General features: G+C 41.3%; 1 protein-coding gene across 1 annotated transcript in view; it reads left to right on the top strand.

The window, feature by feature from the left end:
* The window catches only part of LOC141773120 (neural cell adhesion molecule L1.1-like), a 58,817-nt gene that overhangs the window by 9,956 nt on the left and 22,892 nt on the right, over window positions 1–25,969 (top strand). The window contains exons 2-7 of the mRNA XM_074644807.1: window positions 12,138–12,532; window positions 17,796–17,898; window positions 20,018–20,187; window positions 22,111–22,233; window positions 22,689–22,859; window positions 24,385–24,499. Coding sequence (XP_074500908.1) covers window positions 12,388–12,532; window positions 17,796–17,898; window positions 20,018–20,187; window positions 22,111–22,233; window positions 22,689–22,859; window positions 24,385–24,499 — 827 coding nt within the window. The 5' untranslated portion in view covers window positions 12,138–12,387. The remainder of the gene's footprint in view (window positions 1–12,137; window positions 12,533–17,795; window positions 17,899–20,017; window positions 20,188–22,110; window positions 22,234–22,688; window positions 22,860–24,384; window positions 24,500–25,969) is intronic.

Below are 25,969 nucleotides of genomic sequence, written 5' to 3'. Positions count from 1 at the left end.
TGAAGAAACCTGATTTACTTTTTCTGCAAAAATGACAAAACCAATAGATAACCATCACTCCGTGTGTGTCGGAGGCATTTCCTCTCTCAGATCTGTTCTTGATTTCTTATAGAAGCAGAAAACCAAATGAAAGAGAAGAAGAAGCAGAGTCTCTTGCTCACTGATATTGCTGGTCAGCAGTATTTTAATGGCGCTGGTTAACTGAGCCCGTCACGCACGTGATATATGATCATGTCATGTATTGATTGACATTACATCACAGTGAACCCACTAGCTGAGACACTTCACTCTAATGTTAGCAGGGCCGAGGCTTCACAGCATTATTCTGAGTTCATCGCTAATAATGTTGATGATTTCATGTTTAAATCCAGACTGTGTTAATATGATTAGATTAATCATTGTCATTTTAAACCATTTCTCTAATATGTTTGATACTGTTATGTCACTTAAATTCATTAATAGCTCCGTTAGTCTTTTATTTTAGCTGCCCTCCTCTCCCCTCGGTGTTGGTTTAGTGTGAAGGCGGTGATAGATGTATGGCCGTGGGTCTTGTATATATACCGCCCTGAGCGCTCTGTTACACCGTGGCCTCTCACAGCTGGCGCCACTCGCCCCTCAGCTAAATCTAATAGACCCCAGCCGGGCCAGGACGCCACCCAGAGCGGAGCTGCTGTTTATCCAGCAACATACCGTCACTAATGACTGATTTATGCGCTCCTATGCAGTCGCTTCGTTTGTCGTGTGGAGAGAGGCAAATCAGAAACAAACACATGCTTCTGGCTTTGTGTCTGCGGAGGTGTGTGTGGTGTGGGTGTGTGGTGTGCGTGTGTGGTTGGAGGAGGGGGTAATCCAGAGGTGGCTAAACAATGTCACGCCAATAAGAGCTGATTTGAATGTGAAAGGCGTCGGGTTGTGCTGTGGGACTAGCGGGTAAAACGTCTCCCCCATCCCATCTGAAAGGCAAACAGACAGAAGTGACACAATGATATAATTCATACATGACTATACATTACTAGAGAGTAGACTCATCAGGTCATTTGACCCAGAGCAAATAAATCAGCAACTTTTACTGATAAATTAAGTGAGTTTTGAAGCAAAAATATTAAACATTTCCAGCTTCTCCGTTGTGAGTATTTGCTGCTTTGCTTTATCTTGTGTGATCGTAACGGTAATATCTTTGAGTTTTGGACCGTTGAAGACGTCACAGTGTGCTTTGGGAATATTGATTAATCAAAACAATAGGCAACTTAAAGGTAGAAACAGTTTTTGTTATATTGGTTGAAATTCTCTTTACATCCCAACAGCAAACAATAAAATGCTCTGGAAAAAATTAAAAAATATCCAGTATCTGTGGCTGTCGCAGTAAGAAACCAATCCAGTCTTTTCATTCGGTCTGAAAGACATGTTCATTGTTGACGTTCATAATGATCATTTTGGGGGAGTGGCTTTAGAGGGAGACCTGAAGCGACGGACTGTCAGTGTTGCCGACTTGGTGACTTTCTCTCTAGTTTTAGTGACTTTTGGAGCTAGTGCTGCTATCTACTTTCATTGGAAAAGTGTTGGTAACACTGGGCAGGGTTTTTAGTTTGGATCATTTTTAAATTGTCTTCTCAATTCGTGCTCTTCATTTCTCTGCCTTTTCTTTATGTATGTTTTATTATTCCAGGCAAATTGTTGTTGAGATCAACCAGATTTCAAGTGTTTGTAGACCACAGACTGTATATAAGAAGTGGACGTAGCCACCGTGACGTCACCCATTGGTTTGTGGACTGACGTTTTGAGGTCTCGAGTTCGGCATTTTGGCCGTCACCATCTTGGTCTTTTGAACCAGAAGTGACAAGAAGGTGGAGCTAAGTACAACCAAATGCTGAATAAGACATTTTTAGGAGACAAACATGTTATAATTAACTTTGATGAACTGAAAACACACTGTGAAAGGGTTAAAGTTGTAAGACGAAAACACAGACAACTCCCAGACCGGACAACGCCGTGGCAGCGACCTGTCAATCACAAGGTAGCCACACCCTAAAGCATCCCCTGCTTTATGGTCTATTTGACTCTAAATGGGACCATAATTTACTAAATGAACATCATGCTGTATTGAAGAAGACTTGAAACTAGTGATTGAGACCCTAAACTCATGTTTACAATGTTTACTGAGGTAATAAATCAAGTGAGAAGTAGACTCATTTTCTCATTGACTTCTATACAATCAGACTTATTTTAGCAACCAGAGGAGTCGCCCCCTGCTGGCTGTTAGAAAGAATGCAAGTTTAAGGTACTTCAGCATTGGCTTCACTTTTCAGACCCGAAGCTTGCCGCCTGGTTTAGACTGAAGAAAGTTTCGATGTTTCCTGTAATACTCGATCAGGACTAGTTTGTCCGACATGTTGTCTGACCACGTCGAAAATCGAAAGTGTTTTGTAGAGGGGAGAGTCACGATATTGTTTAAATATGGAGATAACGGAGTATATTTTCAGACATTCATAGTCGGTCGTTCACATGTGACAGAAATAGTTTTGTAAAGAATGAAAGCAGAGAGCTGGGAGAGGTTTGCTAATTAGCACCAAACACAAAGTACAGCTGAGGCTGATGGGAATGTCGTTAGTTTTGCAGGTTTTTAGTCCTGAAACAAAGTATTTTGACATATTTAAATCTTAACCTGATGATGACAAAGTTGGTGAAATTTATCCTGAGGGGGACGTGGTTGTCTGAACCAAATGTTGTGGCGTTTATCAATCTATTTAATAGTTGCTGAGACATTTAACTCAAAACCACAACCTCATGATGGCTAAAAGAAAATTCAGAGGAGCAACAAAGTCGGTAGGATTCATCCGCTAGGGATCATGAATGCCTGTACAAGATTTCACAGCAATCCATCCAATAGTTGTCGAGATATTTCAGTCTGGACCAAAGTGGTGGACCGACCGACATGTCCATCCCTGGAGTCATGCTGCTAGCGTGGCTAAAAATCTCTGCCAGTGATCATAACCATCACCAGAACATTATTTGGGCAAATACTACAGCGTCTCAATGAATGGGGGTTGGATGCTCTTCTCTGTATTACAGCCTTTCTTTTATGGTTGAAGCTGATAAGACGGGGGAGTTTTCATGTTTAAGCCTCGCCTAGAGCAGTTTTAACAGACACGTCGCTGGTGTACAGAGCCAGAGAAAGAGAAGCTGCACACAAACAGAATGGCAGAAGAGTAAGAAATGATGGAGGGGTCGACACAAACAGAAAGAGAGGGAGGAAGGGGACGACAGCGGGCGGTTGGAGGCCTGACAGTCGGTTGATGCTCTTTGTTCCGGGGTCAGAAACCTCCTCGTGTTTATTGAGTTATTCACGTCCTGTCTTCCACAGGGACTCCCAGTCTAGTTAGACACAAAGGCAGCCTAACACAGACATGTGGCTGTGGGTGTCTCAGTGTGCGAGGTGATGATGACATCAGAGCGGTGACTTGGTCAGAGTGTCATAAAGCAGGAAACAGTCGAGTGCGTCACTTCACCAGAAAGAGACTTGACCGTGTCAAGACTGAATACTGGGAAGTGAATATGTTGAAATCGCATGTGTTGGCTGATGATACATCCAGCTGCAGAGGGCATCCAAAACAAAAGATGTGAGGAAATTGACTGCAGTTGTGGAAAAAAAAAAAAGCATATTTCAGTGTCTGTCCAAACAAAACAAGCATTCAAGCATTTACCAGAAAGAGACTTGGTCCGTCTCAAGACTGAATGCTGGGAAGTGAATATGTTGAAATCACATCTCATATGTTCCACATCCAGCTGCAGAGGGCATCCAATAAAAAAGCAGATGTGGAAAAAATGCACATTTTAGTGTCTGTTCAAACAAAACCACACATTGATACGGTTATATAAAGAGTTCTTTTCCAGAAGGCCATAAATCAGTTTTTGTTTTTCAGTTTTTCAGTGATACGTTTTAATTAGTTATCTGATGCTATAAAAGGGGGTGAGACGTCATGAGCATCAGCTGTGAGTCTCGCTGAGAAGCTGCGGCCGCTCTCGTCTCGCGATAGTCATAAAGCAGGAAACAGTCGAGTGCGTCACTTCACCAGAAAGAGACTTGACCGTCTCAAGACTGAATACTGGGAAGTGAATATGTTGAAATCGCATGTGTTGGCTGATGATACATCCAGCTGCAGAGGGCATCCAAAACAAAAGATGTGAGGAAATTGACTGCAGTTGTGGAAAAAAAAAAAAGCATATTTCAGTGTCTGTCCAAACAAAACAAGCATTCAAGCATTTACCAGAAAGAGACTTGGTCCGTCTCAAGACTGAATGCTGGGAAGTGAATATGTTGAAATCACATCTCATATGTTCCACATCCAGCTGCAGAGGGCATCCAATAAAAAAGCAGATGTGGAAAAAATGCACATTTTAGTGTCTGTTCAAACAAAACCACACATTGATACGGTTATATAAAGAGTTCTTTTCCAGAAGGCCATAAATCAGTTTTTGTTTTTCAGTTTTTCAGTGATACGTTTTAATTAGTTATCTGATGCTATAAAAGGGGGTGAGACGTCATGAGCATCAGCTGTGAGTCTCGCTGAGAAGCTGCGGCCGCTCTCGTCTCGCGATTGTCATAAAGCAGGAAACAGTCGAGTGTGTCACTTCACCAGAAAGATACTTGGCCGTCTCAAGATTGAATGGGAGCTGTACGCGTCAAATAAATTTTTCTGTCATTTTAGGTAGTTCTTATCACGCTGATGTATGTTCAAGTGTTCATTTTTTCTGATCAGTTTGGTTTTAATTAGTTGTTTGATGCTATATAAAAGGGGGTAAGACGTGATCAGCTTGCAATTGGTTTGGGCGAGTGACCTCGATATCGCGGCTCCACCCCCCGATCGCTACTGAGCAGACTCTGGCTCCAAATAACGTCAAAATCTCAAGATGGCAGCTCCCCTATCTGGGAAAATTTTGGCTTCACTTCTGTACAGTGGGAGGAAGTGGAGACGTGGCGTTCATCTTTATATACAGTCAAATCAATACAGTAGACCAGTTGCGTTGGTTCAGGGGGCTCACTGAACCCCCCTAGTGGCCGTAGCCAAAAATGCATGTAGGGATTTAAATAGTATCTACATCTTTTATAATAACACAGAACTAATAATCAATGTAATGATGAATAATATCGATCTTGTAGACCGAATAAGATACCTAGAGGATAACTTTTTGTGGTCTTTTTATGAACTTATAATAACATCGGAGCTCTCTGTCCGCACTGAATCCGTTAAATATGAACTTCTGTTACGTCATGTAAACAAACGGCGTACCTGTCAGCTGTGCGCTTGAGATCAGACTGGAGACGTAACCATTTAAAAGATCGGTGATACTTGCTATCTTCCTACATTTGTACTTTCTAAACAGAAAACACACATTTTATATTGTGATATTTACTGGAAATGATATAGGATACAACATCGCCAACAGCAAGTAGGAATATTTCAGGTGATCTCCCTCCAGCCAGCAGCCTCGTTATTTAGGTTTTTGTAGTGAAATCACGGGGTATCGTATCAGATAACTCCTCATTAAAACTTCACTAATCAGCCGGTCCTCGTCCGTTGCGGTGCTTTCAACGCGAGTGACAGGAATAAATAGAAACAGCATCAGACAAAAGTTCAGCTCTAAACATCGCTCTGTGCAGCGCTGCGTCGCTCAACGGCCAGTTAGAACATCCCAATAGAAAACAATCCAATCAAACAGATTTTGTCTGATGCTCGCTTGCATCGCATTCAGTTAGTAGTAATATGTACACACAGCATCGGGTAGTCTACTGTAGGTGTGTCAACAAGACTGCAAGGCTCATCTCTGGTTTACTGTCGGGTTTTGTGTGAGTTTGGTTTCTATGGTAATACTCGCAATATTTCATCACTCATTGGGCATATTAGTCGGGATATAAAAATGCACCTGCTGGTGCCTGATTATTAGTTTTTGTGTAAACAAAGCCCTTGTTGTAGTCTTACATTTCCTCCGACCTTAAAGTTCAATCTGCGACTATGCAGTAGACGTGTCACATCTCATGTTTCAAGTCGCTGTCGACTTTATCATTATTTAACCAAGACCATGTGATCGTTCTCTAACCGTAGCCGTAATACTTCAGTGCCTAAACATAACCATGAAAAAATGTTTTAATTGCTGCAAGTAGATATTGTAGGAAAACAAAATATGTTATCAGTGAGCAGTTTGCAGATCCGTTCTGTATCCAGATTTTCTCATTATGTTGAAATTAACATAATCCAGACAAGGTTAGTTATATATTGCTAGTATAGAAGGGTTGCACACACAAACACACACACACACACACACACACACACAGAGAGACATGTTTAACTCAGTGGGGCTTTATTAAAATGTCATTTATATTACATATTCATGAGGCCTGATGTGAAGGACATCAGCAGTGTGATCTACACACACAGATGAAATCATCTATAGGTTGGTCACCCCGCCTCTTTGCTCCAGGCTGTAGCATGGTCAGCATCTGTGTGTGTATGTGTGTGTGTGTGTGTGTGTGTGTGTGTGTGTGCGCGTGTGTGTGTGTGTGTGTGTGTGTGTGTGTGTGTATAGTAGTAGTAAATGTGAGGTATGTAATGAATAATGAATTTAGGTGAATTTAGGTCATGCAGCCAACTGGGAGGGACAAACTGGGAATAGCTTTCTTTCTCGTCTTTATGCGTCTCTTTGTATGTGGGTGTGTATGTGTATGTGCGTGTGTGTGTGTGTGTGTGTGTGTGTGTGTGTGTGTGTGCACTGAGGGGGAAGTATCCCCTCCATCCTCCTTGCTTTTGCTTAATCTCTCCATCCACACTTCCCAGTTCTTTCCTGCAGATCGGAATCTATCAATGAATTAATTTCCCGCTCCGTCGCTCACTATCCGTCCACCTGCACCCCCCCCCCACCCCTTCGCCTTGACTCTGTGATCCCCGCCCCCTCCCGAGCCCCCTCCCCGCCTCAGGCCTCCCAATAGACCGCCCCACCTGCACCTGCCCTGCCTCCCCTCCTCCCTCAGGCCTCCCGGTGGACTGGCTGGTCCACCTGCCGGCCCTCTAAAGCCCCTCAGGTTCTGTGGGACGGCCCAGGACTCTGGAGGAGTCAGGGACGGGGAGGGGGGGGGGTTGACAGAGAGGAAATTGGTACAGTATGTTTAATGTTAAACGGTACAGAACTGAAATATGAGTGCCTGCAGGGTCTGAACTCTATAATGAGATTGACAGTCATGTATCACGCTGTCCGTTTTTGAACTCCACTGATCGTTTTAAACATGATGTTGTGTTCGGAGTCCTCAGCAACGGCACCAAACACACACTTAACTCTGTTTTATCAGCTTGACACTTAACAACCTTGGCTAATTCTACAAAAATGACACATTACTTCGTTCTGGGTTGCTTTAAAACATGTTTACACCAGGGCTGTCAATCGCTCAAAATATTTAATCACACATTTTTTTATCTGTTCAAAATGTACCTTAAAGGGAGAATTATCAAGTATTTAATACTCTTATCAACATGGGAGTGGACAAATATGCTGCTTTATGCAAATGTATGTTTATATTTATTATTGGAAATCAATTAACAACACAAAACAATGACAAATATTGTCCAGAAACCCTCACAGGTACTGCATCTAGCATAAAGAATATGCTCAAATCATAACATGGCAAACTGCAGCCCAACAGACAACAACAGCTGTCAATGTGTCAGTGTGCTGACTTGACTATGACTTGCCCCAAACTGCATGTGATTATCATAAAGTGGGCATGTCTGTAAAGGGGAGACTCGTGGGTACCCATAGAACCCATTTTCATTCACATATCTTGAGGTCAGAGGTCAAGGGACCCCTTTGAAAATGGCAATAACAGTTTTTCCTCGCTAAAATTAAGCGTAAGTTTGGAGCGTTATTTAACTTCCTTCCCGATAAGCTAGTATGACATGGTTGGTACCAATGGATTCATTAGGTTTTCTAGTTTCATATGATATATTCACTAGCTTTAAAACTGAGCCCGCTACAGCCTAAAATGTGCAAGTTGCGTAAATGTGTTAAAGAAATTAGTGGCGTTAAAACAAATTAGCCCTAGTTAAGACATGTATGTTGTTCTTTCTCAAACTCTAGCACGGATGTGGAGAACACTCCAACTTGCAGCACTAACAGGATTTGAACTCTTCCTGCACATCTCTCACCTCTACATCCTAAAAGGCCTCTCCTCCTCTCTAATGGCTCTCTGTCTGATTTAATTCAAGAGGTGTTAGAGACCATGAAAAGAGAACAATACTGTGCGTTAAATGTCATTGTGCACAAATGCCACTGAGAGGATCCTCAGTCAGCAGAGGTCAAGTGTCTTTAAGCCTCAATGACGACACGCAGACACACTCCATGTCTGCACAGGAGACGATCGCCGTCTTTAGATTAAGACTTAATTCATTAATGAGCACCGCCACCCCCCCACCCATCCTTAACTCAGCGCCGCAGTAGGAGGTCCATGAATATTTAAATTAAAGGAAGTCCACATGAATTACAACCCCGAGCCAGAATCAGTGTGTACGCCGTCACCACGGATATTATTACTAGAACTGGAGCATGCTGGGACATTTTCATCAGACGCCATTTATTTTCTCTGTCTGTTACATTTTCTGTCTGTCCTCATTACATCTGGGGAACCCCCCAACGCTGGTCGTTATCTGTACCTCGTTAATGACCCCCACACACACACACACACACACACACACACACACACACACACACACACACACACACACACACACACACACACACACACACACACACACACACTTTACGGCCCACTGTTCTGTTTGGGTCATTTATTTTGTAAATAAGCCTGGCAGGTAACAGCAGCCCCGGGGGCCTGGGGCAGGTGTGTGTGTGTGTGTGTGTGTGTGTGTGTGTGTGTGTGTGTGTGTGTGTAAGTGACCGTGAAGCAGGGCAGATGTGTGTGTGTGTGTGAGTCAAGTCATAATTGACAACAACAGCAGACGAGATGGGTGAGGATCTGACAACAATAGGAGCTGAAATGGGGGTCATGTATGTTTCCTGTCTATCTGAGTGTGTTTCTGTGTGTGTGTGTGTGTGTGTGTGTGTGTGTGCGCGTGCATTCATGTGTGTGTTTCAGAGAGAGCTGTGTGCTGGGGACAGGTTGTGTAATTATTAGATGTAGGAGGGGGTCTACATTAGCCAGCTGTCACCCCTTGCCCCTCACCCCCCGTCTATCTGTGTGTGTGTGTGTGTGTGTGTGTGTGTGTGTGTGTGTGTGTGTGTGTGTGTGTGTGTGTGTGTGTGTGTGTGTGTGTGTGTGTGTGTGTGTGTGTGTGTGTGTGTGTGTGTGTGAATCAGTGTGTGTGCTCGTGCGTGTGTTTTAAGAGAAGCCTTGGCCGAGGACTCCAGGCGGTTACATCCAGAGATTGATAAGTTATGACACCTCATGTCACCTCCTCTGCCCTTGTTGTCTGTTCTTATTCCAGTGTATCAGGCTGCTGTCAGGACAGTCAGTCATTGTTTTCATCATGTAAAAAAGGAATAGTAAAAAATTGTAGTTTTTTACTTTATAATATTTTTGACCGTTTTTATATTGAATGTACATAGTTGACGTTGGATTCCTTTTTTGTTATCTTATTTACATTGTTATTGAACTTAATTGTTATTATCTCAGTTTTACTTTATTATGATAATAAAACTACTCCATTTGGAGTCAAAATTATACAATTAGGTTGTTTTTTTATTGATTTTATACTGTGCACAGTGGTAGAATGTGATGATGCACAGGGTAAATGTCATGGCCAAAGGCTCCATTGTGTGCACATAGCCTCCTGTAGTGGATTTCAGTAGTATTTTACAGCCAGATTCCCTTTCAAGAGGTAGAAAACCCATTTGGCACACTTCGGGTATCCAAGTGGCCAAATGGAGAGTCCGCCTGGTCCTATCTTCACTAAAACCTTTGTAGAATCTATGTACTTTGTGTTATTTATATCTGCTTTGGCACAGTTGTAGTCAAGGAGTTGCTGAATGAATTCAGTGGCATCTCTGTGCGTGGCATCATTGCTATAATGGTGTTATCCACTGTCTAATCCAGAAAACATTTCAGGCGAGGACAAAAATGTAAATTTTTCCTTTGGTTCATCACAGTTTACTCAGGCATAGTAACAGTCACAATGTCACTTACACTGGGGATGAATTCTCTGAGGTCTTACCTATCCAAAGAGACCAAGATCATGCATATAGACCTGGTAGTTGTGGAGCTATTCTTGATTTATTTTGGGTATGTCTGTCTAGGCGAATAACACCTTCCAGCACCCTATAGGGCTTAAGAGGTTAATGAAAGTGAAAGCACTTTGGTTGTTGCCTAAACCTGACCACACGCAGCACCTTGTACATCCACCATCATCCACCCTTACCTCCCTACGACCAGCGCTAGTTGAGCAGCAGCACTTCCTTCTCTAGAAAAAAATGGAAATTTGTAGTAAATAAACATAATTTCTAGAGGACGGAGTCGGTTTAACAACAACAAGAGGAGAAGAAACACCGTTACTGCACTTTAGAGGGATGTCCTTGAATTCATTTTGTTCTTGTTGTGTTTAATGAAAGTATTCCCATAAATGGAGCTGATTTCAAAGGCTTTGGAGTTATTTTTAGAGTGACTCTGAGTTTTTAAAAGTGCAGAGCGGATTTTGAAAGGATTTCTCCAGCTTTACGATGAGCCCACGGAGGAGCACGTAATCCCTCACTCCAAGTAAGAAAACATGAAAATGACCAAACTTGGAGCTGTGAGGTTTTGGCCTGCACGGCGAGGCGGCTTTATAAAGGAACAAAGGGGGGAAAGCCCAATCCATCTGTGTCTGCTTTCACCCCCCCCAACCCCCGACACTCCTGCTGTCACGGGTCAGTGTTCAGTCAGCAGCCAGGGACAAAAGAGAAGATGTTCAGATGAATGGAGATGCAGTCGATGTGGCAGAAACACACACAATCTCTCTTTGTAACGTCATTAGTAGAGAAGATGTTTCCTGCTGCTTTGATCTGATCTTCTGTCTTTATCAGGATGACCTAATGCCTTCGTCTTTGACTCACACACGCACACACACCTACACACAAACACACACACACGCGCGCGCGCGCACACACACACACACACACACACACACACACACACACACACACACACACACACACACACACACACACACACACACACAGACTGTCTGTTGTCTAAAATTAGAGAAATATTTGCATTCAAAATAAATATTAAAATTGGCTTTAAACACTACACATTGTGTATTTATGTATGTATGTATGCATATATATATATATATTATATGTTATATATATATTATATATTATATATATATATATTATATATATATATATATTTACATATATATATTTATATATATATATATATATTTATATATGGAAATGTACGTGTACATATACGTACAGTATATGCCGGTATCCATGGTATATGTAAATTAATCTAATGTAAAAGCTTGAATACAGCATCCACCCTAGTTGTTTTATCTCTGCCCCTCTTTTACATTTTTTTTTTACATTTTTTATTTCATTTAACTTCTTTCTATTTATTTATTTATTTATTTATTTATTATATATAATTTCTAATGCTGTTGTTGTTTTCAGTTGTGTACGTCTTGTATTGCCTCATTGTTCATTTCTAAGCTCATTACTTAAAAGTTTGTTTTTAAACTTTTGTAAATATGAAGTTTAAATTGCATATATGAAAACAATCAAGTATAAAATAAATAAAAAATAAATAAACACCCCACACTCACATGCCCGAGAGTTAATTGTGAATTTTTAATTTGTAGGTCAACATTAAGTTCCCCGTTGGAGTAAATTAATATTTGTCTAGTTCTTGGATGATTTATGTTTGATGAAATTAATGATGTCTTTTCTTTCTTCCCTATCCTGTGTGCCCTCCCTTCCTCCTCCCTTTCTCCCCCCTCATCCCTCCTTTGTTCTCGGGGTCAATCCTCCCTCTCCTCTCCTCTCCTCTCCTCTCCTCTCCTCTCCTCTCCTCTCCTCTCCTCTCCTCTCCTCTCCTCTCCTCTCCCTCCTTCTTCTTCTTCTTCTTCTTCTTCTTCTTCTTCTTCTCCCCTCCACAGCCGGAGCAGGGATTGTGGACCTGACAGAGAAGCAGAGAGTCTCATTCAGGACTTTGGACTGTGAAAGCATCACACTCACACATCAACTCCCAGTTGTTTACTGGTCTCCACTCTCCAGAGGGTCTGGGACGTCCCTGAAGTGTGTGTGTGTGTCTGGTTGGGTGCATAAGCAGGGAGGGTGTGCGTGTGTGTTTTTATGTGTTGATGAGTGTGTGGGTGTCTTGCGTCACTTTTCATGGGACATTGAGAGATGTGTGTGTCACAGCGTCGGTGGACAGGTTATAGGGGGCCGTGCTCCCCCGCCCTCCCCCTGATCCTCCTCCTCCTCCTCCCTCTGTCCTTCCTCTCGTCCACGCCTCCGCTCGCTCATGGAGCCATCCAAATCCCCGAAAACTGTGAGTACTCCTCCACCGTCAACATCTCCCACCGTCACTGTTTCCATTTCAAATGTGTCTTTAAACCATATCCTCAGTGTTAATTAGAATGGAAACACTTGACTCGTATAGGTTTATGTTTACGCCCACCAGTCATCATTTAAAGTGGCAATAGACTGTTTTTTTTTTTCTTTAACGGTAGAGCGTGTAGGATTTGGCGACATCTAGTGGTGTGGTTGTAGACGGAGTACCCCTCAGCTCACTCCTTACTTTCCACGATCTCTCAGAAAAAGTGAAGGCTCCGTTTACGGCACAAAGGAAGTGAGTCAACCATTACACAACCAAAACAGGAAGAGGATAGCGCTTTTGTTTTCCCCGGTAGCTATCGGTAGCTATCCCCAGTTACCAGAGAAGATCAATGTTCAAGTTCTTTGGAGTTACTATCCCCAGTAGAGGGGATGGAGGACGGTGGAACAACCGAAGTAACTGTGGAGAACAAAATGCAGTGTGTCCTAGGCAGTGTTAAAAACACTAACGCACTAGCTCTAAAAGTCGCCAGATGACGTCATACACTCATCTGCATATTGGAGACGTCATCGTGCATTCATGTGCATAAAGCTTAGCGGTTAGTCGGTTGCAGCGAGGGAGAGACCCCGTGCTGTTGGCTGGGATTACTCTGAGCAGCGTTGGGAATTAATTACAATATAATATATTTCAATATATTTCTTGCTTTTTCTCTGATGGTCTGAATAATTAGCTAAATTTGTCGCAAGTCGCTTTTTAGTAGGGCTGCCTCCTTAATGAGTAATCAGTCATTTTGGTCTCAGTCGACTAAGATTTCTTTAGATTTGTATGCTTTTTACATGCTGAACTTCTTATTTCCAAGAAACTTATGAGCACATCTCTGGTAAACACCAGATTTAAAGTGGTACTTTTGTGTTATTTTACAGATCTGTTTATTAAATCAACTAATCATTTAGTCTGCAAAATCGTTTGAGTGTTAGTCGACTAAGAATTTCTTTGGTCGAGGACAGCCCTAGTTTTCAAGTGACGAAGAGGGTCTGAGAAGTCACTAAATCGACTAAGCGACAGCGGCACCAACAATAATACCACTTGGAAACACTAGTTGTCCGTTGCCACTTTAAACTTTATTTCTGAGAAATGCATTTAAGTTGTTTTTTCTTCATTTCAGCATTGTGAAATTAAATTTGAGTGCAGCTTGAAAGTGCTGATTGCATTATGACATAAAGATATGTTTGACAAAAATCATCTACACGAGATGTTTCAACTCAAGTGTCAGCAGGTTAATCTTCATACCGCGCTGAAATGAAAGGAAACAGGAAATACTCTTCAGTGTTTTTTTTCTTCTTCTTGCATGTCCTTTTCTTGTTCATTTTGTCTTTGTTTGTCTTGGGATAAATCGTACAAAGAAAAAAACGTTGCGTGTGGAGAACATTTAAACACATTCACATAAGCGCAAACACAAATACACTTATCCACACAATGAGGTTTAGAGTGACCTCTGGCCCCCGGAGGTTAAGTTCAAAGGTCAGCAGGATCAGCCGCGAAGGTCCCAGAGGAGGAGGAGAGGAGGAGTCGGGTTCAGCTCGACCTTCAGCCATTGACCTTCTCCTCTGGGTGTGGCAGAGAGAGGAAGAGATAGAGTAGATGAGAAGAAGAAGAAGAAGAAGAGAGGGATGGAAATGAGAGACGGGGAGAGCTGAAGAGGAGGAGATGGATGAAGGAGGACAGGGAAGGTGAAGAGATGAGCAGAATATAGAGCAGAAACATGGAGGGAGGGAGGGAGGGAGGGAGGGAGGAAGGAAGGGATGGATGGGTAGAGAAGGAGACTCAGAGGGGAAAGATGTAAATTGATCCGGGACGCCATCGTGTCTGAGTCAGAAAACCAAGAGGAAGGCATTATAATGTCAACGTTATTTAGCACAGACATATATCATAGGCGCCACATTGGACGCTTCAGCCCGTTGTAGCAACACGTCAACGTGGGCGCCATATATGACCAGGCAAGACCGCCCTGTAACCCTGTACGAGGGAACGGGGAGCAATTTTCTGGATGAAAAGCACTATAACGTCTACATTTCTCAACTGATTTCAATGAGTCGTTTTAAATTAAAGAGTTTATGATCTATGTGGAGTAGAAAAATAAAGTTTTGTCTCCAGTTACTTACGGTAGTTAAGCTATAATCACTGCTAGACGCTCAGGAGACGAGTGTGTACCGTAGGCTGACATGAACTGAATTACTGACATGATAGAAAATAATTAATTTATCATAAGGAATTGTAAAAACTCATGTTTGTCAAGTGGCTTTGGCTTATTTTCCTTGTTTAAGGTTAATACTTGTGTAGAGGTCCCTATATGATATGATATAATATAACGTAATATAATATAATATAATATAATATAATATAATGTACAATGAAACGTCTTCCTCCGTTTTAGCGATCATGCTTTCAATCTCTGGCTACTCCTCACACTGCTACTGTAATTACTATTATGTACTTACTAATAAGAGCAATCAGAATAACAGGCAAATAGTAGTACATAAATAAATAATGGTAAGAATGAATATTAGTTTAATAATATTAGTTATGATCTGAATTTATTGAAATAATGGTGATAATACACCAATTATAAAAAAAACAAAATCTAATTAAGCAAGACATGCCATCAGTTTTATTGTTTGCAATATTAGACACATATCGTTTTTAATACGTATTGTTTATTTCATGTTTTAAACACGATATCATGTTAGATATGAACATCAATAAGCTGACATTAGCTTATATTGATTAGCTAACAACAACGAGCGTTAGCTAGCTCTTATCTGATGTTACGGAAGCAAACGTTTTGTAAAGATGCAACGTTAACTTAAGGAACTAACTAAAGGAAAATGTGATATGAAAGTTTTTAATAATTACCTTATAATTGATTGAATCATATGGAAGGACAGACCGGTGATCCACGAACCGGAAGCAGTGACGTTAACGTATTTAACAGTTTTTCACCAACATCTTTGGGAAAAGAAAAAAAAATCGTAAAGTGAATTTAACGTTACTCCTCGTAGATCATAAACTTTTGAATATAAAACGACTCATTGAAATTGGTTGAGAAATGCAGACGTTATAGTGCTTTTTATCCAGAAAAACGGCAGCTCCTCCGATCACTTATATTTGTTTACAGGCCAGTCTTGCCTGGGCCAATATGGCACCCACATCGACGTACGATCCAGGAGTCAATGCGACGTTTATCTATATATATCTGTGTTATTTATAATCAAGTAAATGAATAAATCTGCCATCAACATCTTCACGTCATATCTGTGTGTGTGTGTATGTGTGTTAAAACTCTGCCCTTGTCTCAGTGTTTCCTCTCTGCTCTCCTTTCCTTGCTTTCGTGTGGACAAACAGATAAAGTGCATAACAGTAAGTGACTCTCCTTGTTGTGACAATGAAGAACTGTGTGATGGCCGCTTACGTCAGTGACGCTTCACCCCCACAAACCTAGACGATGGAGGCCGGCAGTCCAATCTGTCTTATTGTTGACTGTTTGTCCTCCATCATCCGTCCCTGCAGCCCCGTAGCCACACACACACACACACACACACACACACACACACACACACACACACAACACTCTTTTTTATTTAACTTTTGGATAAAGTAGTTGAATATGTCAAAGTTTAGACACTCGCAGTAGAACATTTCTCTGCCTACACTTATCCACACAGACAGGTAGACCATGCAAGCTAAAAATTAGTCATTGCTGGCAGAAAGAAATAAGGATATTTCTCCAAAATGTGTTTACTTCTCCAGAGTGAAAACAATTATTTCAGCTTGTCCCTCATGCATATTTTGAGCTTTTTCCATTTAGAATTTAATGAGGATTTAATGAATGATTTATTGAACCCAAATAGATGCATGTCATCTTTCCCACTTCCCACAAAAACTGAGGAGTAGAAAGTCATGGTTTTACAAGGGGGGGTCGTGTGGTTGAGCTGAGCTAATTGTCTGCTGGCTCCAGCTTCCTGTTGAATGACCGGACAGACAAAACCTCACCCACACAATGCTGCAGACTGCAGGCCTACTACTGTGGACAGTTTTTCACTCTTTCAACTAGCTTGCTCGTGTTCAAGTTCCTCAGCCAGGCACTTAGAGCAGGATGTGGTTACAGTCCATTATATGCTGTTTATTTGCTATGCTGGTTTGACTGTAATCATTAAATATTATCTAGATATTAAACATTTCAGATGACACTTCCTTTCACATGTTCGCAAATTTCATGGCAATTAGGTGATAATTAGTAACCTATTTGAAATTTCTTTGGAATTACTGCCAAACTACCCCAATATTTAACTCAAAATGTATTGAAAATCACTTTATTATAAACATGATTTAATAATTATTTGCTAAAATAGCATGTAATGGTTAAAATAGGGCCCTTTAGGTTTGAGAAGCGGCTGTGCGCTGCTCTTCATCGGAGGCGGAAATCCCAAACTAATAGAAAACACTTCTGATCAGGCACAAATCTCCCCATTGTGTGACTTATTGTCTAAACACAAATGCAACCTGGTAGCTAATGTCATGATTCAGGGAGTTTTTTAAAGAAATTTCAAATAAATTATTTGCTAATTATTATATATTTACCAGCAGACATTGAAATAAAGTATATCAATTAACTTTGAATTCTTTTCCTGGAAATGTATTGAATAAATTAAAAGCTATTGGGAAATAGCGGAATATAATTATTAAATCATGTTTATAATAAAGTAATTTTGGATAAATTTTTTGAGGTAAATACTGGGTTAATTTGGCAGTAATTCCAAAGAAATTTCAAATAGGTTACTTGCTAGTTACGACCTAATTACCATGAACTTTGCGGAACTGTAAAACAAAGCATTACCGGAAAAACTTTAACAGGACAGGACGGATAAACCTTTAACAGGGAAAAATGGAAGAAACCTCAGGAAGAGGTAATAGAGGAGGGATCCCTCTCTCTGGACGGACAAACACACAATAGATTATTGTGTCTTATCAGCTATTAAATAACATCTGGTTTTAAATCAATTCAAATGACGACAGACATAAATTGTTGAGAACCACAACTGTAGATCAACGACGGCCTGTCCTCCTCGTAAAGGAGAGTATTTGTACTCCTGTATTTGCTTGCCTGTGCTCAGCTGTAATAACTGTACGTTCAGTTGTACGTCTCAAAGTATTTCATTACTGTGTGTGTGTGTGTGTGTGTGTGTGTGTGTGTGTTCAGTGTCACAGCCGCCGATCCTGACAGAGTTGCCGGAGTCGTACACAGCCTTCTCTCAAGAGGACATCTCTCTGCCCTGTGAGGCGTCTGGTAACCCGACACCCACGTACGTACAGCAGCTAGACCCCGGTGTCATTTACCCCGAGTGTGTGTGTGTGTGTGTGTGTGTGTGTGTGTGTGTGTGTGTGTGTGTGTGTGTGTGTGTGTGTGTGTGTGTGTGTTTGTGGATGTATTTACAATATGTGGACAAGTACGATGGACAAACAAGAAGACATATGTATGTGTCTGGATGTTTGTTCACTTCCTCCCTCTGGCCTTTCTGTTGGCATGGCGATAAATGTTCCTCTAATAAAATCACAGCAATAACAACATCATCTCTCTGGCTTTCCGTTTCTCTTCGTCTTTTCCTTCCCTCCCACTCCTCCCCTGCCTGATCTCCTCTATCCTCTCTCTGCTGCTTTTTCTCTTTCCCAAATTCACTTTTATTATTTTAAATGACAAGGCTGGTGATATTCTATATTTTTGTAAATGTTGACCAATCCCACAAAAGAGCCCATAAGCCCAAATGCAGATCTGTGACAGCAACGTTGGTCTCATTAAGTATGGTAGGTTTAATGTTTAAAGGTAACAATGTATTAGAGTTCCTACATGAATCATATCAACAATCTATTAACATGGTGTCAAGAGAGTGCTTTGCTCTTAAACGCTAACAACACTAAGGAACTCGTTGTCACCAATAGGGACGGGCAACCAATGTGTCAGCCAATCAAGCTGTAGAGAGGGTAGGTGGTTTTAAATATTTAGGAGTGATTTTAGACACCAACCTAAATTTGAATGAACACTCAGACTACATTTTTAAGAAGGCAAAAAGAAGCTCAGTGGATGGTTTACATCAGCCTAGTGGAAAGTATTGTTTCCTACAACATCACATGCTGGTACGGAAATTTGGGGGCTAGAAGCCAAAGCAAGCTCACAAATTTGTTTTAACGCTACTAATTTCTTTAACGCAATAACGCAACTTGCAATTTTTAGGTATAGCGGAATGAGCTTTAAAGTTGGCTTGCCAAGAAGGAGGCTCCAAACTTACGCTAAATTTTGGTGAGGAAAAACTGGCATGGCCATATTCAAAGGGGTCCCTTGACCTCTGACCTCAAGATATGTGAATGAAAATGGGTTCTATGGGTACCCACGAGTCTCCCCTTTACAGACATGCCCACTTTATGATAATCACATTCAGTTTGGGGCAAGTTATAGTCAAGTCAGCACACTGACACACTGACAGCTGTTGTTGCCTGTTGGGCTGCAGTTTGCCATGTTATGATTTGAGCATATTCTTTTAAGCTAAATGCAGTACCTGTGAGGGTTTCTGGACAATATCTGTCATTGTTTTGTGTTTATAATTTATTTCCAATAATAAATATATACATATGTTTGCATAAAGCAGCATATTTGTCCACTCCCATGTTGATAACAGTATTAAATAATTGACAAATTTCCCTTTAAGATACATTTTGAACAGATAAAAAATTTGCAATTAGTTTGCGATTAATTGATTGATTGACAGCCTAGTACTTAACTAACGCTGCGTACACAAGTTACGTAACAAACATACTTATTTTAACCCAAACCACGATCTTACCACCAGTACTTTTGTTGCCTAAAAAGTAGTTTTGTTGTGTAAGTAAACCTAAAAACTACGTTAGAAGTTTATTTTGAAAAGCAATCCTGACATGTCCAAAACTGACACCAGAGGGGTACGTAGAGCATTTGGACCGTAGGGTCACTGACCAAGCGTCGGTATTTGAGGAGTTGGGAGTGAGAACGTGTTGCCCAAATACTCACTGAGCACCAAATGTGGATTAATCCTTCGCTGAAGATAGTCCCCATCAAAGTCACTATTTCCTCCTGTTTGTTTGATAAAGACTACAGTGAGCAGCTGTTTTAGAGAATTACTGATTACTGAAAGAATTGCGTCTTCAGTAGGAACCAATGGACTAACACATGGGATTTGTTGACATTAAGAATAATATAGAATAATACCAATCTGATCCTATAAGTGCTTTTTTTAGTGACAGATGTCACCACGTCTACGAATGTATTTCTTTGTTTTGTGAACTGTAAACTAAGGTAGTGTCTCTGTCTGCTGCCAGCGTCTTCTTAGGTGTTTCGGACATCTTTGACCTGCTGTTGACGTGATGAAAAGCTTTCTCCTCTCCTCTGTATAGTTTCCGCTGGGTGAAGGACGGCGAGGTGTTCAGGTCGGAGCGTAAAGGATCCGGGACGTTGCGAGCCCAAGAAGACGAGCCTCTCGACTCGTACGAAGGCCACTACCGCTGCTACGCCTCCAACACCCTGGGGACCGCCATGACAAAAATCATAAAGGTCATCGTGGAGGGTGAGTCACACACAGAGAGTTTACTGTACATCCACTGTGATCTTCACACATGCTGAGTCACAGATGTCACATGAATGAAATGTTATGAAGGATGTACAGTAAACCCCCCCCCCCACACACACACACACACACACACACACACACATTTCAATGACTCAGCGAGGCTGTTCTGCTCTCTCATCTCTTGTTACCGTAGCAACCATTTCCTGGAGACAGAGCTGCGACGTCACTCGGTCGGGAGGGTGCATGGGGGTTGCATGAGGCGGTGTTAGGAGGTCTGGTTTTTAGAGACTGGCTGGTGAACATAGTGGAGCATTTAGCAGCTAAAGAGACAGATATTTCCGTCAGGAGACCAAAAACAGAACTTAAAGAGAATAAATATTGGACTTATATTCACCAGGTGACACAAACACAAAGACTCCTGATGAATCATCACGTTGCTCTGTAACTGCTGGATGTGGAAATAAGCAACAGTTTGTTAGTTCGCCTCATCAACAAAAATGTATTAATTCGGGCCATCACAGTTAACGTGATTATAACACATTAACACAAATTTCTTTTAATGCCACTAATTTCTTTAACGCATTAACGCAACTTGCGATTTTTAGGTTGTAGCGGGCTCAGGTATCATGAATCCACTGGTACCAACCATGTCATACTAGCTTGTTGTGAGGCCAAATAACTCTCCAATTTAATACATTTTGGTGAGGAAAAACTGGCATGGCAGTTTTCAAAGGGGTCCCTTGACCTATGACCTCAAGATATGTGAATGAAAATGGGTTCTATGGGTACCCACGAGTCTCCCCTTTACAGACATGCCCACTTTATGATAATCACATTCAGTTTTGGGGCAAGTCATAGTCAAGTCAGCACACTGACACACTGACAGCTGTTGTTGCCTGTTGGGCTGCAGTTTGCCATGTTATGATTTGATCATATTTTTTATGCTAAATGTAGTACCTGTGAGGGTTTCTGGACAATATTTGTAATTTTTTTGTGTTGTTAATTAAGTAAGGGATAATGTACAGCAAGCCGGTCATTGTTATGACAGGGCGATGCTGCATCCCGACGCGAAGCCCTGAAGGGGATTTTTTTCCCAACAATGACCGGCTGGCTGTACATTATCCCGCTTATTACACGGCTACTTATTTAAGAAATCAATATTTTGACACAAAAACGGTCCTCCAGAGTCCAACACCAGAGCTGCGCCCATAGCAACGGTCTGCTATACATAGCAACGGTCTGTTATAGAGAAATTACAGACCGCAGAACGCTGTGATTGACCAATCAGAATCTAGTATTCAACACAGCCGTTTAATAATTTCCAATGATAAATATATACATACATTTGCATAAAGCAGCATACTAGCCCACTCCCATGTTGATAAGAGTGTTAAATACTTGACAAATCTCCCTTTAAGGTTAATTTTGAACAGATAAAAAATGTTCTGATTAATTTGCGATTAATCGCGATTAAATATTTTAATTGATTGACAGCCCTAGTTATTATGCCTACCATTTCCTTTGATCAATAGTGTTACAGCAACTGTGAAGCAATGAATACTGTGTACAGTATTTGTTTTTTCTCTGTACAGAAAAGAGAATAAAATAAACTGTTGAGTAAGCTCGACGGTATAGCATCCTCTGCTGAAACAAGAAAAAACTGTGAAGCAAGAAAGGTGCACTGACTCACTGCGGGTTCGCTGCAGCAAAAATGTGACAGAAAATACCTGTAAGTGAAACAGAGAGATAAAAGTCAGCACTGTTGGCTAATCCTGACCTATTTTCTTTCTTACTTTACTGAATCAGAGTCATCAGGAAAGGCTGCAGTGAGATTCAATTCAATGTGAAAGATGTCCCCCGATGCTGTTGCTGATTTATGTTGAAGTTCTTAATTAATAATTGTCTTGTTTGTGTCCTCAGCTCAACCCGTTCTCCTAAAACAACAAAGAGTCATTAAGGAAGCTTTCGAGGGAGACAGCATCATCCTGTCCTGCAACCCTCCACACAGCTCAACTCCTCCACACATCCACTGGATGGACAAGAGTGAGTCTGTCTTTCATTCTGGCTTTGTGTCTTCTGTCCAGTTTATTAGCTACCCTTCCATGTGACTGACAGACAGACAGACAGGCACTTTGTCTCTGGTTGTTGTCCAGTCTGTCTGTCTGTCTCTCTTGAATCTGAGCAGCTTTGTAGACTTGAGGGATTTGCATCGCTGCGCTGCATTGCAGCCCGTTTCCACTCAAACTAATGAATGCAGCACTGTCAGCTGGGCTCTTTATATTTATCATTTTTTTTTTTTCTTGTCCTCCCTTCACTCTCTCACTGCCTGTCTGATGAAGTAGTGCCTTTTAAGTTGTCCATTTCGTTTTACTCACACGTGAAAGTCAATACTGCAGAGCACTAAAGAGCCTTCCTGTTTTCAAATTGCAACCGCTTTCACGGTTTCTTCTCCCCCCCTGCCTCCATCGTGCCCTAACTCTGTGTCCTGTTTGCCTCAGGGATGGTGCACATCAAGGAGAACGAAAGAGTGATGGTCGGCCTGGATGGGAAGTTGTACTTTTCTAATCTTCTGAAGACCGACAGCAGAGACGACTACATCTGCAACGCCCAGTATACAGCAGCCAGGACTGTTCTCCCTAGTACTGCTGTCACCCTCACCGTCAAGCCCAGTGAGTACACACACACCCTAACCAAACTCTGTGAAACAATTGCAAATGATTGTGCTGACAATATTGCATTCATATGGCAAATTAAAGGAAAAACCAAAGTAAAGTCACCAACTCGCTCTGCATTTTTATTAGGGCTGTACCAAATAGTTGGAAGCGTCATTCATAACGTTGACATTCTAATTCTCACCAAAATTGTGCGTAAATTTGGAGCGTTATTTAGCCTCCTTCACAACAAGCTAGTATGACATCGTTGGTACCAATAGATTCCTTAGGTTTTCTAGTTTCATATGATACCGGTATCTTCACTCTAGCTTTAAGCCCACTACAACCTAAAATCAAGTCGCAAGTGGCGTTAAAGAAATTAGTGGCATTAAAATGAATTTGCGTTAACACGTTATTATTGCGTTAACTTTGACAGCCCTAATCCAAACATTTTCAATAACTCCAGAGTGTTGTAAAGTCCAAAAGTCAACAGTTATTGAAAAAAGATAGATGTAATCATTTCCATAATTCACAACACTTTTTTATCTACCGAAATATTCTGCCTCAATCCATATTTGTTGGCGTTTAGCATTTCAAAAAACAACATTTTTCACTGCGGTCGAAAAACAAAAAAGGGAGGCAGCTCCTGTATTAAAGGGGCAGTCTAGCAGCAATCTACGAGCTCCATAAATTACGTTTATAGAACTGCAATAACGAAAGAAAATTTTAGCACATATTTGAGTGTGCAGATGTTTTTTTTCATTAAGTAGAACCACAATTAAAAAAAAAAAAAATCTCTTTTCTTAGGGTGATGACATCATAAAATATGACAACAGACATTCGAATGAATCGAAAACCTCAAATGAAGCTTCAAATAATTTAGTACTGCACTTCCATAAAGTTAGGGGACTCAAAGAAGAGTCAAAATCAATTGCTGTAGAAGCTGAGATATCTGACTTTTAGTATGAGTCATGCTCTAAAAACACTGGATCCTACATTTCCCAAAATGCAACTCAATAGCGTCTTTTATTAGAGCCTCCCTGCCTCCTAAATGCCCTCTTCTTTCAACACTTCCTGTTTGTAATGGATCTATGTAACCCTGATAACATCATCACACAATTCCCCAATTCCGCCTAATGAAGTAATACTCTCTGCTGCCAGTTTATTAGGGAACACCTGACTAAAACTAACGCAGTTTTATATGTTCAGAGAGGTGTTCATTACACTCTATGATCATTTTGGAGGCTGCAGTTAGTGGTGCTGCTGTTGAATTGTATCGCGCTATACTGACTGGTGTTTCTATTATATTGTCCAACCCATTTATATCAATGAGGGTAGGCTAAATAGCAGAAATACTTCTCTGTGTATTGCAATAAAGGGCCACTTAAATTTTATCTATAATCAGAGACGCCTGGCTTTATGAAAATTGCCGTCTTGCAAAATTCAATAGGACGAAAAATCACGTCACTTTTATAATGAATACATTACAGTGTATTGATTTCGTATGTTCTCTCTCTCTCTCTTTCACTCTCTCTCTCTTCAGGTAATGATGTCGCTCATGGTAGAAAACCCCACCTCTTCCATCCCACTTCCTCCCACACCTCTAAGATCGTCCTCAGGGGGGAAAGCGTCACCCTTGAATGTATCCCCAAAGGCCTGTAAGGATCTCAGTGTCTGTCTGTCTGTGTAAAAGTCTGTGTACACATATTTCAATTTCATTTTAATTCCACCATATCTCATGTCATAAATGGTCACATCATGTCATAATTGGTGCAACACAACAGCGTTTGCAGCGTAATGCATTTGAAGAACAAAACATGGAATGCCACATATGTTAAAAAAAAAACTATTACTAAGTACAACTAAAACTACTGCAAACCCTGTTCTGACAGTAGCTATGTAGTTTAGAGAAACTAAGGTTGGAAACTGACAGAAGGGCAGGACTCAGAGAAAAAGTCACAACTACAAATCTGTCTGCTACTTCAGCACCACGGACAGCGCCATGGATTTATCAATACACAGTTAGGCTGATGATATTTCAGAGTCATGGTCGGGGCCATAGATTCTAACCTACTAATATTTCAGAGCCATGGTCGGGGCCATAGATTCTAACTTACTGATATTTCAGAGCCGTGGTCGGGGCCATAGATTCTAACTTACTGATATTTCAGAGTCATGGTCGGGGCCATAGATTCTAACCTACTAATATTTCAGAGCCATGGTCGGGGCCATAGATTGTAACTTACTGATATTTCAGAGCCATGGTCGGGGCCATAGATTCTAACTTACTGATATTTCAGAGCCGTGGTCGGGGCCATAGATTCTAACTTACTGATATTTCAGAGCCGTGGTCGGGACCATAGATTCTAACTTACTGATATTTCAGAGCCATGGTCGGGGCCATAGGTTCTAACTTACGGATATTTCAGAGCCTTGGTCGGGGCCATAAATTCTAACTTACTGATATTTCTGAGCCGTGGTCGGGGCCATAGATTGTAACTTACTGATATTTCTGAGCCGTGGTCGGGGCCATAGATTCTATCTTACTGATATTTCAGAGCCGTCGTCGGGGCCATAGATTCTAACATACTGATATTTCAGAGCCGTGGTCGGGGCCATAGATTCTAACATACCGATATTTTAGAGCCTTGGTCGGGACGATAGATTCTATCTTACTGATATTTCAGAGTCATGGTCGGGGCCATAGATTGTAACTTACTGATATTTCAGAGCCGTGGTCGGGGCCATAGATTCTAACATACCGATATTTTAGAGCCTTGGTCGGGACGATAGATTCCAACTTACTGATATTTTAGAGCCGTTGTCGGGGCCATAAACAACCCCTCTGCCCTGCACTCTCTCAGCTACTAGAGGATGGCGAGGAGGGACGGCAGGTTAACAAGGGGGGATGAAACCCCTATATGGCACAACATCCCCATGTGATGGCATCCCCATGTGGCACAACAAGCATCATTTAAAGTGAACACATGCAGGCTACATGTGTCACATGTAAGAAGTCTTTGTACACGTGTAAAGTTTTGTGGTAATTTCATAAAGGTGCTATAGCTTGAATGTTCATCATTGAGCTCGGCAAAAGCATTGATATTTAAATTGCAGTTTTGTATCTT

Source organism: Sebastes fasciatus, chromosome 8 (assembly GCF_043250625.1).
Source record: "Sebastes fasciatus isolate fSebFas1 chromosome 8, fSebFas1.pri, whole genome shotgun sequence".
Lineage (NCBI taxonomy): Eukaryota > Metazoa > Chordata > Actinopteri > Perciformes > Sebastidae > Sebastes > Sebastes fasciatus.
The sequence above is the reverse complement of the archived record's forward strand: the minus strand, read 5'-3'. Positions and strand labels throughout refer to the sequence as shown.